Source organism: Drosophila persimilis, unplaced genomic scaffold (assembly GCF_003286085.1).
Source record: "Drosophila persimilis strain 14011-0111.01,24,50 unplaced genomic scaffold, DperRS2 tig00000766-arrow-arrow-pilon, whole genome shotgun sequence".
Taxonomy (NCBI): Eukaryota; Metazoa; Arthropoda; class Insecta; order Diptera; family Drosophilidae; genus Drosophila; species Drosophila persimilis.
Genome location: NW_020825350.1, coordinates 758656 through 775614, shown reverse-complemented (window position 1 = coordinate 775614; position 16959 = coordinate 758656). Strand labels below are relative to the sequence as shown.

The window sequence follows — 16959 nt, the reverse complement described above, 5'->3', positions numbered from 1 at the left end:
TGCTGCCAGCAATCGTCCGGTGCAGCTGAATGCAGACAGTTTTCAACTTTTCAATGGCCAGCTTCAGTGCCGGGTTAATTTAAAGCGAAGATAACACAATTATCCGGAAGTTGGCAGGCGCCAGAGGAAGAGCACAGACGTGTGCTTGTTCTGTCCGTGCTGAAAACTTCCGAGTCGACACAGGACACGAGGCTAATTTCATGAATTAAACATAAATTAACACTTCAACGTCAACTATCTGGAGGAATATAAGAAAGCACCCATACCGGACAACACATTTCCGGGGCTATCCGGGCTGCAAAATGGCATTATGGAAATACCTTGGCACTTTAATTTTCGATCTAGCATCTACCAGCTGGGCCCGACACTGAACAAGTCTTCTGACCATCTGTCAGTTGATGATATTCTCTGTTTGGATACCCACCTGTCCATCTCAGTCTCTGACATCAGTCGCTGCCCTCGGATCCATCAGTTCATCCATCTGTCTGTCTAACTATGACTTTTTTTGCTCCTGCCAATCTGTCCGTCCGTTGCTAGGAGCAGCCTTTTATACGGCCAACCATTGGGCTTCGACTGCCCCCAATGGAAGACACATGGCACATGACCCAAAGAATGACAGGGCTCCTTGCAAGCATATTGCAAGGTGGCACAAGCTGATTTCCCCAATCCCCAAGCCATGCCAGCAATCTGTTTTGAGGGGGCCGTTTGATTAACTTCAAGGCCTGACCGGGAGGATGTTGGTGGACCTAGTGCCTGGATCACCTCACATTGTAAAGATCGCAATCGGTGGGGCTTTCATGCCTCCGCTCGGCTTCAGAGTTGGTAATTACCAACCAACCAACCAGTCGGGGCTCGGACAAAGGTCAGCTCACCGTAGTTCGCGGCCCACATTCCGTGATGTGATGTGTCCGGGGCTTCCGGTTCCATTTCTTCATTTCTTGCCGCCCCATTCACACACACAAATTTTATTCCGTGCCGCATTGCTTGGGTGCGAAGTAATTGGCTGCGAAAATGCTGCCATAAATCAAACCGATAATTATGTGGGCGACTGCGCAACATTTTGGCCAGGCCAAGCCGAGCTCCGCATCAACATTCACATCCGCATCCGCATCCGCAGCGGACAGCTAATTTTGATTGCCATCCATAAATTATGATTTGATGTGAGAAATAGTCGGGAAATCGGGAGCAGAACAGAGCAGGGTATTGGCCCTGGACGATGGGTGGTAGGTGGTAGGTAAATGCAGCTCAAGGTCGTGAATTTATTTTCACTTGCTTTCTGTTTTCACTCTTTACCCCACCGCACTTTATCTCCACAGCTTCCTTCTTCCGATTGGTGTGTGTCTGCAGTCGACCTTCGTTTGGCCGGCGGCGGCGGTAGCGGCGGTAGCGGCGTCCTTGAAGAGGCGTCTGGGTCTGCTTCTGCCTGAAAGTGAATCTGAAACAGGAGCAGTAGCTGGAGTTGGAGTTGCCCTTGGACTGTGGCTGTGGATATGGGCGATGTGCGATGGGCGATGAGCGAACAGTCTCTGGCTGTGGCATGATTAATTGCTCATTGTTGCGGCGGCGGCCATATCGTAAATTGCTTTCACGTCTCGTGAATCACGTGTCAACCGCACGTGAATGCCATGAATAAGAGACGAGCGGAACGGAACGGGATGGAAGGGAATGGAATGGAATGGAATGGAGCCGCATGTAACATCATTGAATGGACCGGCAATGAATGGAGGCCAACGGCGGGACAATTTGCCGAGAGTCTCGGCTCATCTCTTGTCATCCCATTTGAACGACTAAGGCGTTCGTTCCGCATTGTTTATCTTCCTCTCACTAGGATCACATCTGCCCCTGTTAATGTTACATTATTAATGCATCTGCATGGAAGCGCCTCCCCAAACCCCCTCGTATGCAAATTAAGGGGCGCCCAGGCAACATTTTACCACCCTTCTCTCCACCAGACCACTAGACTAACCCGAAGCACAAAAAATAGAATTGAAGACAGGAACAGAAAACCAAAGCAACAGCAACTCGTGCTTGTCCCTCCCCAGCAAAGTGGAGAAATAAGTGATAAATGATTGAGAGTGTATACTCGCAGCCGTATGCCTGGTAAATCCCAGATAAATCCCTACCCAAACGAGATGCTACGCTCCGCAGAGCTCTCCCTTCGATCTTAAAGACGCAAGCGATTCCTATGTAATTTGTACGAGTATTAAGGAAATAAGTTGGCACAAGGTATCTCGAGTACGAGTATCTCGTACAGCCACAGAAATCTAAGCGCCAGTTCTGTGTAAGTGGATGGCTACAATTTTAATTCAAAATGTAACAAAGTTAAAACAAATTCTTCAAAATGCGTCGTTTCTGCTGTCGTTTAGCTTTTGTAAAATCGAATTAAAAAACGTTTAAAGCACACATAATTTGTCATACACAAAATATAATTATCATACTTCATTTGTAGTTTGCCTTTTGGCTCATATTCACAAACGCGCTTTGAGTATGAATATGGCATAATGTCAAAATGGTTCTCATCACAACACAGATTGAGTGATAATGTTCTTGACTTCGAGTCGTTATTCTCCTATAACTCCCAGGTGGCACAGAGTTTTAACTTAGACGACCATTTCGAGCGCCATACTTACGCTGCTTAGAACGTTAAATAAATAAGGATTTCAGTTATTTGTTAATTATGCAACGATTTAATCGTGTAATAAGGAGCATTTGCAATGGCCGAGCCGGTACACACAACGACTACTGCCTTTGCGTATCGAAGACCCTCGAATATGGCTTCACACCACAAAAAATGCTGGTGGCGGCCATATGACAAGTGGTCAACAAATAAAATATGCCTCCATTCGAACTAAAGTGAGTAATACGAGTATGTTAATAAAATTAAATTGCGTGCCCGCTGATTCATTTTCGTTAAACCCAACAGAACGGGCCTAGAAGAGCCCTAGAAGAGAAAGAATGCCAATGATGTGTGCATAGGGCAAATAATACGATTGGTAGCTGTAATCCCTGTACACATCCTTTTTCGTACACGTTTGTATAAAAAGCGAATGAACTATGTTCACATGCTGTCGCTGTAAAAGAAATTCCTGTACAAATTTTAAGTGCTTCATTCAATAAAAAACTATGCTGTGTATTTTTTGGTTTTTTCTTATAAGACATCAGCAAGTTGGCAGCCTTGATTGTTAGCTGGAAAGTTCAATTCTCTGAAGCCCCTTCAAACAACCAGATAAGATCAGGTCCTTGGCACTTCCTTCTTTGCTCTTGCTTCTTTACAATACATGCGAATTATGATTATAAGTTTTCAATACTTTTGATCAGAATCGAACGGCTAAAAAGCTAAAAAAGGACGATTAGTCGGGAAACAAGTTTTGTTTTGTAATTCCGTTCCTTTACGGCAATTAATACAATGATTGAGCGGGCAGAAATGGTCTGCTTTGATGCATGTACTCCTATTTGTATGCATTTTTATGGCTGTGAAGAGTGCTTCTTGCCGCTCGGATCTACCCCATATATCTCATGCAATTGGGACCCACACAATTGAAATTGTTCTTGGGGGACGCGCAATCCCAGATCGCTTTCCTTTCCGTTTCGCTGCCAGCCTCATAAATTGCTCCAGGTGAAACCAACCGTAATCATTTGTGCTTGTGCTTGTTCCACCTGAACTGCGAATTGCCGCCAAAACAGAACAACGGACTCGACTCCGAGTCGGGACAAGAATCCATTGTGTGTGTCGGGGCACTAGGTAACTGGCGCCTCCTTCAGTGCTCCCCCACTGCGGTTCGGTTCCAGTTATTATTGCCGTTGCCGTTGCTGTCGCTGTTGCTGTTGCTGTTGCTCTGGCTCGGTCTACGGGGCAATAGCAATCACGATAATAAGCATAAATAAAAAGGCCAACAAAAAAATTACACAGCCATAAAAGTAACCCTCAAGCAAGTGTAGTCCCTAGCCCCTGGCCAATAGTCACTAGCTGGGGCTACGGCAATCCATCCAGGCCACCAAAACCCAGACCCAAACCCAGACCCCGGCCCGGGATCCAGGATCCAGGATCCAGAACAGCGACCCAAGTTGGTCCGAACGGGGAGAGGGGAGAGAGCAGGCAAACAAATAAACAAACAAACGTCGAGAATGAGAACACAAACAAGTTCTGTAGTGGGCTGCAACCGCTGAACAACCTCGTAAAAACTTATTTAATTTGTGATTTATATGAATAAAATTGTGTAGTAAATTCTCTGAAATTATTCATTTCGCAGCGCTTACGGGCGGGTGGACAACCAGTCAGCAGCAGCAGAGAGAGAGGCACCAGCAGCAACAAGAGCAACAGCAACAGCCGCAACAACGCAACAACGCAGCAAAGAAAAATGGAATTGGCTAGCCGGAGACCGACTGAACTCAGATGGAAGGATGATATGGAATGAAAATAAGCCTGAGGATGGGACTGGGACTGGGGACTGTGGACCAGTGAAAGGATAAACTGAGGAGCAAGACCAAAACAAGGGAATGAACAAGGGGATGGGACACCGATGACGTCGCTGTTTTGGAGCCACGGACCCCCCTCAAACCCCGCCTCAAACCAACACCAACCGAAATAAAACAAACTTTTTCTTGCTAACCAAAGGGTTTCACATTTTTGATTTACCCTCGGACACAGTCGCAACTTTGCGCATATAAATTTGGGGCAAGCGATGGTCAGGTCAGACAAGTTCTTTGTATTCCCAGCTCTCGCTCTAAATTGCTGTGGCCTACTATGTCCAGCACTTAGTCCCGTCTGGTCCCACGGACTCCATTCACCATTTACCATTTACCATTTGCCTGCTAAGCAACCGCAATTCATTCTTTAAATTAAGAGAGATTACTTTCAATGAAAGCTGGAATTGTCCCTTGCAATAAGGATATCTAAGGTTCCTTGGGTGCGGAGTGGACTTAACAATCTGCCACTTTAGATGGGCATCTGCATTGGCGGACAACCAATTAGTCCTTACAATTACAATACTACCAAAAATCCATTAAAAAGGTACCACAATAACCATTCCAAGATCCCTTCATTTCATTCATATTCCATCTACAAAGTGCCCCAACAGGCGTTGAATGTGTATCCACGTAAAACGTGCAGTTTAAGTTACTATTTCTATCCACATTGCACATCTTCAAATTGTTCCATCTTCATAAAAATGTTTCTGAATAGCACAAAAATGGGAAAAATACCCACTCCAGAACAACATTTACTGAAAACATTCCCAAAACGACTCTCGTTTACAGTTATAATATTAACTGAAATCTGTGAAACATTCTTCACCATAAAAGGAAGAATTATGGTCAAGCGACATCATTATCAGAGTAACCTCATATGATGCTCATCTCTCATGTGCCCTATTACTCCCCCTTTCTTGGCTGTCCGTTATATTTTTCTGTTGCCAATTCTATTACCGTTCTATTCTATTACTGCACTCGTTACTTGTGAGGACAGAAAAAGGAAATTAAATTAGAACTCAAGTGATGTAAATGTTAATTTAAAGCCCACATATACTACACACAATATATCATAATAATACCAAGAACCACCAGCATTCCAACCGATAGCTTGAGAGTCATAGCCACGTAGCCATGAACCGGGGCCAGATTGGCGACTTAGTATGTTCTACATCCGTCGATCTGCAAGCGGTCATAGCTATCGACGGCTCCAATCGGGAGAAGAAGTGGGAGGCATCCAGAGGGAGTAGCAGGAAGTAGAGGTATAGAGATTCAACACTTACCGCACGTGCATCGCAACGGAGACCGTGGCTGAGAAGGTATAATCCCAGGAGCGGCATCACCCAGCATCGGGGGCCGAACTGTTGCGGCGGTCTCGACATTCTCGCAGCGCTTAAAGAACCTCTCTGTCGACTGTTTACTTGTGGATTGCTCAAATGATTCCCACCTTTTTCGAGTGCTCTTTAATTTTTCACTATAAAAAACAAAAGGCAATTCTTCATTAACGCAGCGCCACGAAATACGTAAAAAATACGTATTTCATATTTTTTATTTTTGTATTTTTATAGTTTTGCCTGCTGTCTGCCAGCCCCTCCTCTCTCCACCCAGGTCCGCTCTACACCCTATGACTGGTGCTTGTGCGTTGTTCGGGGGAAGGACATTTGCCGGCGCCTTTGCGGCTTGTTTACTTTCACTCGCAAGCGGAATCGGAGTCGGAGTCGGAATCGGACACACACAAGCAGGCACCGACATACACGGACATGGACACAGCACCGGGAACCAGCCAAAAGAGGACGATATAGAGCGAACCCAAGAGCAGGAAGGAGACGAGCACGGAAAACGAACCGAACGCGCACGCGGCACGAATTGTTCTGACGCCTTGACGGCGAAGCGGCTGCTTTTCAATGTCCGCCATCGCCTTGCTTGGGCCAGACGCAGCGAAATAAGGCGAAATGGGGCAAAATGGGGCGAAATGGGGCGAAATGGGGCGAAAGGACGAAATAGCGAAAAAGCTTTTCGGCGAAGAGCGACAGAAAGAGAGAGCGCGCTAGAGCCACTATGGAGTTTATAAAATGTACGTGACTGTGGCCCGCTTCACGCCTGAAGTATATGTTAAGCTTTGCTCCTGGTGGGCTCTTCCTCTACCCCTCCTTCGGGGCATTTGGCACAAAATGCTCAAGGACACTTGCCCCAAAACTCATACTCCTTCCCCCCTTCCCGCCTCGGCCACGGACAAGGACTCTCCAGCCGTAATGCTTTCATTGTGCAGCATTTCTTTTTTTTTTGCCTGATTTGTTTGGACGTTTTTGGTTAGTTTTTCCTTCTTACTATATTCCCTGCTGTGTCTGACCTTGCCGCACCACTCCCAAGACAGTCCACACCCAACCCATACCGATCCACCCCACTCTCTTTCTCTCTGTCTCTCTCTCCCTCTCTGATTTCCTAGCTGGCACTATAATTAGAAATGTGTTCGAGGTGGACAATGGCCGCCACTTAAACTTTACGCGCTCGATTTCACTTCTATAAGTTTCAGTGGCATAATCCCTGGCCAAGCCCATTTCACTCCCATTTCTATCATCCATCCACACATTTCGCTTCTCCGATTTCCCTGTCCACGTTCCCTTCCAATGTCGCTGTCGTTACCGTAGTTTCGTAGTTTACGGATTACACTTGTCCTGCCACACTCTCCGGGTTTTATCCACATCCTGACAAACTATTCCGCATACACTTCAATACGGTGGATCACAGACACTGGGAGAATACAAGTATCCTCCTTCATTGAACACCATCCAAATCAAAGAGGGTATTCCATATTCGTCCCATGCTTATACCTAATGGTTATTTACCCTGTCGTGGCACGGAAGACAGGACGTTGTCCTTCAGCTTCTCCTTTTGTGCTTGCTTCTCCTGTTGTTCGGAGCCGAAGCTTCTTAAGCCCCTTTAATACCATTCCTAATGATTCCGATGCGCTCTCGTAGCAGCCAATCCTCCATTAGCGCTACTTCGACGACTTAATGGCGCACGTAGCTTCCAAATGGAAATGCGAGGCGCTGCTCAGTAGGCCTGGACGCGTATGTTAGCCGGTAAGTAGCACTCCATATACTCGTATGCACACATGCAAACTAGCTTAAGATATTCGTTTTAATATAAGGGCATAGATATATCGTCCTTTGAGAAGATGAACTACGATATTGAATTTGACTACATATTTTAGTAAAAGTTGTATGACATATGTGCATGTCTTTTTCGAAAATGGATTGAAATTAATCTGTACAGATAGATACAGTACCACTGCTGTGCGACGACTAAGCAAAAAGAAAGACGAGTCCATTATGATTATTGCAGAGTCTCATATGTTTTCCCTGAGCATAGAGATGCCCTGCAATTGAAACAGCTGAAACCCATGAATTCAGGTGTTCAGAAATACTCATACTAGCAGTGACAGAATGGTACAGAATGTCTATAATGATGGGAACCATAATATAAAAACGCCAAATAAACGTAAAAATGCAATCGAAATTCATTTCTTGTTTAATTGAAATTCACCGATCCTCAAAAGCTTTTGATTTGTTCTATGAAATTTCATATGAAAACCGAGCATCGCTTGCAATTAAAATGCGAAAACTCAATTGAAAATAGTTAAGCAAAGGGCTGGTTTAGTTCCGTAGGCTTGTAGATATGGTAGATATGGTAGATATGGTAGATATGTATGTACATATGTATGATCATTCTCAATGATTCTGCGCTTTTGGTTTTCTCGTAACACCAAAATTCTGCTTGCTACAAATTTTACCTGTTTTATTAAGCGAAGGGGAGAGAGACAAAACCTTGAAACAAACATGATTCAGTGTGACACCACAGCAACCTGCACATAAAATCCGGCTACAATATCTCTTATAATCTCTGAGGCTTGTACTACAAACACGACGGACGGAAAAGCATATGCAGATACCTACTCGAATTAAACATACCTCGGATAGAGGGTACACAAATGAAAATTCAACTGCATCTGCCTCACTGAAAAAACATAACAGAGGCAGATATAATTTTGCATGCTACCTCCACTGTCTTGGTCATTAGTAAGAGCCTTAAGCAGTAGGCCACTACCCTGTTTACCGTTCTGGAATTTCTTAAATAACACAGTCACCCGCTTCGTTTCAGTCAGTAGTTTGTGACTTGTTCTTTTGTTCACATTGTAAGTATACATATTTCTGCTTAGCGCAGTGCAGCAATGTGTGGAACACCGCTTCGCAGTGGTGCTACGATCGGCCAATTCTTCGAATTCAATTAAGAAAATGTTCAGCGTCTGCAAGTGGTAGGTATTTGATGTGTTCATTTACCTTGTACATAATGAAATACATACATATACTAGTGGGGTAATTCCATGAAATAGCGCTGCTTGTAGTTTGCGCACCTACTAAAAGACGGTTGCTGCTCATAAGACTGCAGGTCCATTCCATTTGAAATGGAAATTCTCAGCCATAGTTAGCTTCTTGCTGCTACTCTCAACAGACATAGGAATCTCCACCGATGGTTCTGTGAGTATTTGTGAATAAAGTATTTTTCAATTGGTTGATCGACATCTTTGCTTGCTGAAGAACGATGGGACCACAGCCCCCAATGGTACGCCAGCAACAACCGATTCTTCTGATACTTCGGACCCACCGACACCACCCATCAAGAAGCGGAAGACAATTTGAAGACCTTGACAGATGGAATTTTGAAGGAGGTGGGAGCACGGAACGAAATGCAGAGCGACGCCACCTTGCGATGCATTCGCGTGACGACATTACCTTCACAATAATTTGCCTTGAAGAACAAAATTATTCTTTACTGTTGCTGCTGGAGTGGTAACCTCAGCCAGTTGATGCCTTGATCATCACTAGGAGCCAGGATGCCTTGATCATCAACTGGCTGGTGAAGCCACTGCAGTAGCAACAGTCCAGACCAATCTTGTTATTAAAGACAAAGCTAGGACCGGAGCCAAAGGAAATCTGGACTCGGACTATCTGCTGATAACATTTTTATAACGTTTTAAATATTGAGTAAAATTTAATTAATTCTTGGACTAATCTTAAATTGTGTTCAACTTTTTATAGTAGAATTGTTCTTAATAGACTTGAAGCCTCAGCCTAAGCCTGGAAGACGATTCATCAGTATTGGGATCTGCCCAACTCGCTCGCTGCAAAATTGCGGAAAATATCAATATTTACATATGTTTGTATGTACGTATACTTGGTTTATATGGACATGAATAAAGGCCAGAGGTCCAAGTGGATGGATACGTACCTATATTGATTCGGGATCCGCTCCGAAAAGGGTGATTTGGTCATTTAAGGAATAAGTTTTCAGAAAGTCTTTAAATACTTAGGCAACAGTTTCTTGTTTTCGTGTATCGGTTATGCGTCAGATCTCACATTTGATAATAGTTTTTGGATACACGTTCCGATACCTTAATACCGTTTTTAATTTGGCTTGCAGCTAATTTGCGAGTGATTGGCGATACAAATCCCCGTAATGCAATTAATTTTCTTAGAACTTGGCTATGGGATTTTCAGTGGTTCCATGGTGTTAGTGTAGCAATCTGTAAAGTCCCATAAAGGGGGTTGTCTATCATATGATTAGTGGATCCCCATCTAGAAGGGAAGTCCCACTGAGGTGGCTCCTAGTGTACTTGGTCTTTTAATATTTATTTCATATTTATTTTCAGCAAACGTTTGTTTTATGTCAGTGTTATTTACGTGTCGATGACCACCAATAACCCAGACACCAAATTGTGTAATCAATTCTTCATGTCACTTTTTGTTACATATTTTAAAGTAACACAGAAATGAAAGTTTTCCGCCTCTTCCTAAGGTTCCAAAGCACCGAGAGTTTGTGCTCTCTTTGTATTAATCACAAGTGCTACGGGGAAGAAGTGCGGAGAGAGCCGACTACCACTCGAGCTGGCAATTTGTTCGCTCTGCCGATTCTCCTTCATTGTTGTGCTGGGCTTATTTTCGAAGAAAATTGCATCTAGGCAGATTTTTGTGTAATTTCTTTGCGTCAGCTGTTTGCACCAAAACGATAATTATTGTTGCCCTGCCAATATTTTCCAAGCCAAATTTGAGGTTGGGTGAAATTAAAATTAATTATTTATAAAGAAAGCAAAAGTTAAATTACCCTGATATAGGTGTCAAGTTTATGTTAATGCATAAATAAGTCATCTGTGTTTTTCTTTTTGCAATTAAGGTACGTTTCGTTGTATAATAAGCCGTTTACTTTTCGTTTCGTCAACGAATATGTTTTCGTTTTGAAAACGAATAAATCTTTGGAATGTGAAAACGGGAGCTCCAATTTATGTGCATTCAGTACATCGGAAAACTTTTGTTATTTTTCTAGTAATTTACTTTTAATTTATATTCAAGGTCATTCAAAATGTTTAAGATCCTGTATAGAAATAGGAGTCCACAATTGCAAAAGGCTTACAACTAAACAAGCCTGTATTCCATTTACACTCTAAGGGAGTCTGAATAATGGAGTTAAAAGTTGCGCACCTACTTAAAGACTTAAATTGAAATTTTGTATCAAGTGCTAACTTCTTGCTGCTCGCCACTACCCATCAAGTAGCGGAAGACAATTTGAAGACCTTGACAGGTGCAATCTTGAAGGATGTGGGAGCACAGTATAAAATTCCGATGCTGGACTAAAATTTCGGCATTTTTGGCCACGGGACCGGAGCGATGGAAAATCTGGACTAGGACGTGTTGCTATCGGTCGTAAAACATTTGTACCTGTTAAATTTAAAGCAATAAAATACTCAGACTCACCAGAACGATATATTAAGCGGTATTACCACACCGGTGTTGCATCTCCCGAGGAGACGATTTCTAAGTCATTTTGTTTACATACTATAAGGAGACTAGTCCGCAGCAGCTTCAAGAGTCTCCATTGAATCCTCTGGAGTTTACTTTTTAGGGTGTGGATTTTTGTACGGCGTCCTCATTTGACGGTCATGAAAACCAATAATTTCCAATGCGAACTGACTTTTCACTGTGACGGTGATACTTGACGTAGAGATCAAGACAGACCTATGTAAACGATTCCTGTACAATTTTGCCTGCCATATCAAATACTTTCAGCATGCCGTCAAGTAGGTCCTTTATGTTTTTCTTTTATTGTTCTCGCAACAGAATGCAATTGCCACTAGTGGCCCACTGATTTCACTGCATCGCATCCAAGCTAGAAATGTGCCTTAATGGTAGGTCATACAAAAGAAACCATTGGGCAAATGCAAACGGAGGTATTTATTCCGATCTGTGGCTCTCCAAATCTACTGCGTCGCATCCAGTCCGCAGATGTATATCCTGGGTACTTTCTCTGCTCTTCTTAAGCCCCTGCTGATTGGTGATTTCTTCTCCTAATTGGCCCTGAGCTGAGTAGCTACTGCCATTGTTCTATTGCGAAGCACCTGGAACCTGCCGCCGTGCGACTTGGACTTTGCGCCAGATAACCCAATTGGGCAGACTATTGCCATGGTAACACAAATCGGGCACTCTCAATCACTCGGGCCGCAACCAGTGGAGAACAATAAACATTTTCTCTTTTGGCTTGTTAATTAATGCGGAAGAAACGCTCTCCTCTCCATCTGGCACTCATCGAAGACAATGAGTCGATATTATCCTCTTACATGCACCACTCCCACTATGCCCAAGCCTTCTTCAATATTAAATGGGCATTTGCATTCGGGAACGGGCCAGCCCAGCTCAATGCGATTACCGTTCCAGATCGTTACCCGATTCCCCACATTCACGATTTTGCTGACCTATAGGTCTATATGGAAAAAACGTTTTCACTACCCTAGACCTCGAACGAGCATAATATCAAATACCGATGGCCGAAGAGGACATCGAAATGACAGCAGTATGCACAGTATGGATCAGATTTGCCAAGTGGTGGAATACGTGTTTTGCTACCTTCTCATAATTTCCAACTCAATGAATAATGTGTTGCAAATCTTAAGAGCGCATAAACTTTGCATCAACGAGAAGAAGTACTGTTTCGCACAACCTCAAGTGACAGTCAACGGCAACGGAATTAAGCCTACAGAGGATCGAGTGAAGTCAATTACTGAGTACACTCAGCCACACACGATTTGTGAATTAGGTCGTTTTCTTGGTATAGTTAACTCTTACCGGCGCTCCATACCCCTCAACGAATTGACACGCAACATGAAGAAAAACGACAAACGGCCGGTGCAGTGGACGCCCAGCTCGATTAAAGCAACCCTCAACCCTCGCTCACTCCAGTCTTAATGCAGAACTAAGTCTCATGTGTGACGCATCCGATACTGCCATTGGAGCTGTGCTTGACCAGAACACGAAAGGGAATTGGGATCCTCTCGGTTTCTCCTCCAAAAAACTCAGTGCAACTCAAAGAAGGTACAGCACATACGATAGAGAGCTGTTATCGATTTTCGAGGCTATAAAGTACTTCAAGCACATGTTGGAAGCTAGGATCTTTGTGATCAAAACTGATCACAAGCCCCTGATATAAGCCTTCAATCAGAAGCCAGAGAAAGCGTCGGAGAGACAGCTACGGCAGCTGGGGTTCGTATCCCAACCCTCCACTGAAATCGTGCACGTGACTGGTACTGACAACTTAGTTGCCGATGCCCTCTCCAGGATTAACGCCATCACCATGCCGACGACTCTGGATACTAGAGCTATTGAAACTGCTTAGGCAACGGACATCGAATTGCCTGACATCTTAAATGGAGACATGTCATTAAACCTAAAAGCAATTTCAGTTGACGAGGACATCATCTATTGCGATTCCATGTGTTTTTAAACGTACACGGACTGTCTCATCCAAGTGGCAGGTCAACTCTCAAACAAATCTCACGAAAGTACGTTTGGCCGTCAATGCGTAAGAACGTTCTGGAGTTGTCGAGGAATTGCCTTCTGTGCCAACGAGCCAAAATCCAGAGGCACAACGCTCTAATTCCGGAAAAGATCACTTTCCCCGATGGAATACATCATCGATACATCTAGAAGTTGTTGTGATGCCCTTGGTTGACGGATACAGATATTGTCTTACAATGATTGACAGTTTTTCCCGCTGGCCAGAGGCAGTGCCGTCGAAGGATATGACTGCAGAGACCATATTTGAAGCAATATGGTCGCGCTGGATATCGCGTTTCGGGTGCCTATTGACTATTACAACTGATCAACGAACTCAATTCGAATCTGCACTCTTTAAGTCTCTAGCGAATATGCTGGGAAGCGAGCACATTCACACGAAGCCATACCACCCAGAGTCAAATGGCATGATCCAGCGTTGGCACAGGCCCATGAAAGACTCCTTGATGTGCCAACCGGATATACCATGGATCAAGCTGCTTCCAACCGTCGTGCTTGGCCTCCGCACGTGCTTCAAGGGGGACATTAAGGCATCAGCAGCAGAGATGCTATATGGGTGTACGTTACGTCTTCCCAAAGAATACTTTTACGAAGTGGATGTGCCGTCGGAACCACTCGACTTTGCCAGCCAATTCAGGAGAAAAATGCAGGTGGTAAAGCCAACTTCAGCTTCGCATCACATCAAGCAAAAACTCTTCCTGCTTAAGGATATACACAATTGTTCTCATGTCTTTGCCCGGACTGATGCTGTAAAAAAACCCTTGAAGCCGCCGTACAAAGGACCATACCCGATTGCATCCAAGTCATCAGACCGGGTCTTCACCATCCACATTAATGGAAAATAGACACCTATTTCAGTCGACAGGCTTAAGCATTTATGGCGAATTCCGAGACCAGCTCTTTTGACAACTAGCTATCAAGTGTCCCATTACGGACATATGAGAAGAAAAAATAAAACTAAAGTTTTGTAACTTTTGTAGGGGGAGTACTGCGGCAGCCCGGATCGCAGCCCCTCAGCAACACTGATCTTAGAGTCGTTTGCTGGTGTGGCAACACCGGAGACTCGGACGAGCGGTCTGGCATCTTGACCTCAGACTTCGATGATATGAAAACATTATGTAGTTTAATTATAATTTAATAAAGAACATCAATAAGAATTCCGGCATATATTAGCCAACCCGCTAAAGTAGTGCAATATGTGAAATAGGTGCCATACTGACTGAGTATCTTGTATAAATGTGTATAAATAACAAGTACATATGTAGATGGTGGAGTATGTAAGAAAAAACTTTGAGGAATAATTTTTAAGATGATCATCTTTTATGATCTTATGATCTTTTAAGATCATCTTTCTTATTATAGGGAATAATAATAAAGGAGAACATGGCATTAAAAATAACAAATAATACTAAAAAATTTTAGTACGTCACATCAAAGTCAATTGGTAAAATTAACAAAATTTCAATAAATGCAGAAATGTCTGTTAAATTATTTTAAATTTTTGGTTTTCAATGAAAATGCCCATTCCATTCCACCATACAGAATCTACACCTAATTACTTGTCAAATTATTGTCGAATAAATTGAGTTGCAAATAGAGGCTAATTTAATCAAAGGCAATATATTGACATAAAAACAAACATATTTTGTAACTTTTTAACAATTTTCAACCGTATATTTCCATATATCAAAGTAAGCAGTCTCTTTTTATACAGATAAATGTCCATTAGGTGATCAAAAATGTTGGCAACGGCAGGAGTTACAAATCCAAAAGGCCACACTCGTTGTAAAGATGTGTTGCAATGAGTGCAAGGCACATGAAAGACAAAATATCGCATTTTTTACGCATAATATGTTAGTATGTTTATAGCCGATTTCCTGAGGTCTACATTGGCGATACTTGACTTGAGTGAAAAATTCATTTCAGCAGAAATGTGGGAGAGGGGCTCGCTCTTTAGAATACTCTTTGATTTGAGCGATAAGCGGCTATAAGTTCCACAGGTTCCACAAGTTCAACAAATGGTTGCCAAGTGGTAAACTAGAAGCTTTGAAACGCAGGCACAGTATCGTACAAAAACGCGATGAAAAATTAAAGCAAAATACATATGGGAAAAAATTTAAAATTAACAAAAGCTTTGGGTGAGTCGACACTGTGAATATCCCTGGAAATGATCGATGGTGTGGCATACCTGTTTGCCTTAAATAGTCGCGGGAGATCTTTCTAGAGTGTCAAATATTTTTTGTTCCTATTAATTAATGGCACTGCATTGGTTAAATTAATGTGAAAATACACTATAGCATTGATTTCGATTGCCTTATCATATATACGAGGACCCTGTTCTGGGCACTAAAATAATGGTTTTCGAACTGCACCTTATCTATATAATGACAGATAAAAACTGCGTTACAACCGGAGCACATAGGTTTTTACACTGTCGTGAGGGGCTGGTGGGCGAAAGACTTGCTGGCCGAACTCGTCCAGATATTCGTCATAGCGGATGGTGTTTATCAGCTCGTATCCGAGACGGGCCATCAGGCCGGCGGAGTAGAGGCTGGTGCAGTCGACCGTCACGAGCGGATGGCCAAGAGCCCGGGCGCGTTCGGCCACAGCGCTCATGAGGCGGGCGCCCAGGCCCAGGCCTCGCAGTCTGGGGTCAATGCCCAAGGCATGGACATGTATGGTCGAAGGTACGCCGTATCTCTTGCAAACGTTGGTCTCCCGCTCGACGCGGGCAAGCAGCCCCAGGATGCGGCCCCACTTGGTGCCGGAATGCTCGACCACTTCCTCGGCGAGGTGTTCCGCCTCGTGGGCATCCTTAGGCCCTGCCACGAGGGCGCCTACAATGCGACTGCCGCCCTGGACGACGACCAGACAGGTGCCGTGCGGGATGTTCGACAGCAAGAAATCCTTGTCAGCCTGCTCTGGCTCCGGGGGACTGCAGCCGGCGGTCAGCGGCTCCTCACGGTAGTAGTGCTCCAGGAGGAACTGCATTAGGGCTTCACCCTCGTCGGATTCCACAACACGCACTTGTATATCTTCCGAAAAATTCATTCTTGTACTTTTTCTATTTCTTTTCTCTTTCTTCCGCCGGCAGTATGCGCGCGTAGCGTCGGGCGTAGCAATCGACTTAGCACGTGGAACGTTAGCGCGGAATTGATCGTCAGCTGATTCAGCTCTCACATTGTTTCTCTCTTTCTTCTTCTCTCAGCGGCGCTCTCTGTTTGTGGACTGTGTGGTCGGAAAGCTCCAAGCTCTGGGGAAGTCGTAAATTACTGTTGTATGGGTACGTCATGGCTGCGCTTTAATTGTTGTTCAATCTGTCCGTACAGTGGGACAATACCATATTCTGTTGGTACATAATGATTTGTATGGTATTATACAACTAAATAACTCTAAAACGATCAATTTCGAAAAATCCACGCTATTTTCGATCCTCTTATTTTAAAATATAAAAGTTTTGTAACATTCCTTTTCTTTAATCCAATTGATATTGTTGAGACATGTGAATCCATGCCTGCCGTCCACTGCTATAAAGTGCAACAGACGCTCTCAATAAACTGACGCTACATATATATGTACATATAAGGCAGAG

General features: G+C 43.8%; 2 protein-coding genes across 2 annotated transcripts in view; both read right to left on the bottom strand.

The window, feature by feature from the left end:
- Positions 1 to 5937, bottom strand: part of LOC6600387 (mucin-5AC) — a 30805-nt gene extending 24868 nt beyond the window's left edge. The window contains exon 1 of the mRNA XM_026992619.1: positions 5751 to 5937. Within this exon, the coding sequence (XP_026848420.1) occupies positions 5751 to 5849 (99 nt within the window). The 5' untranslated portion in view covers positions 5850 to 5937. The remainder of the gene's footprint in view (positions 1 to 5750) is intronic.
- Positions 5938 to 15023: 9086 nt separating this feature from the next.
- On the bottom strand, positions 15024 to 16494 carry LOC6600389 (dopamine N-acetyltransferase). Its single transcript, XM_002025441.2, has one exon. The coding sequence runs from the start codon at positions 16416 to 16418 to the stop codon at positions 15771 to 15773; it is 648 nt and encodes a 215-aa protein (XP_002025477.1). The 5' UTR covers positions 16419 to 16494; the 3' UTR covers positions 15024 to 15770.
- Positions 16495 to 16959: the final 465 nt, after the last annotated feature.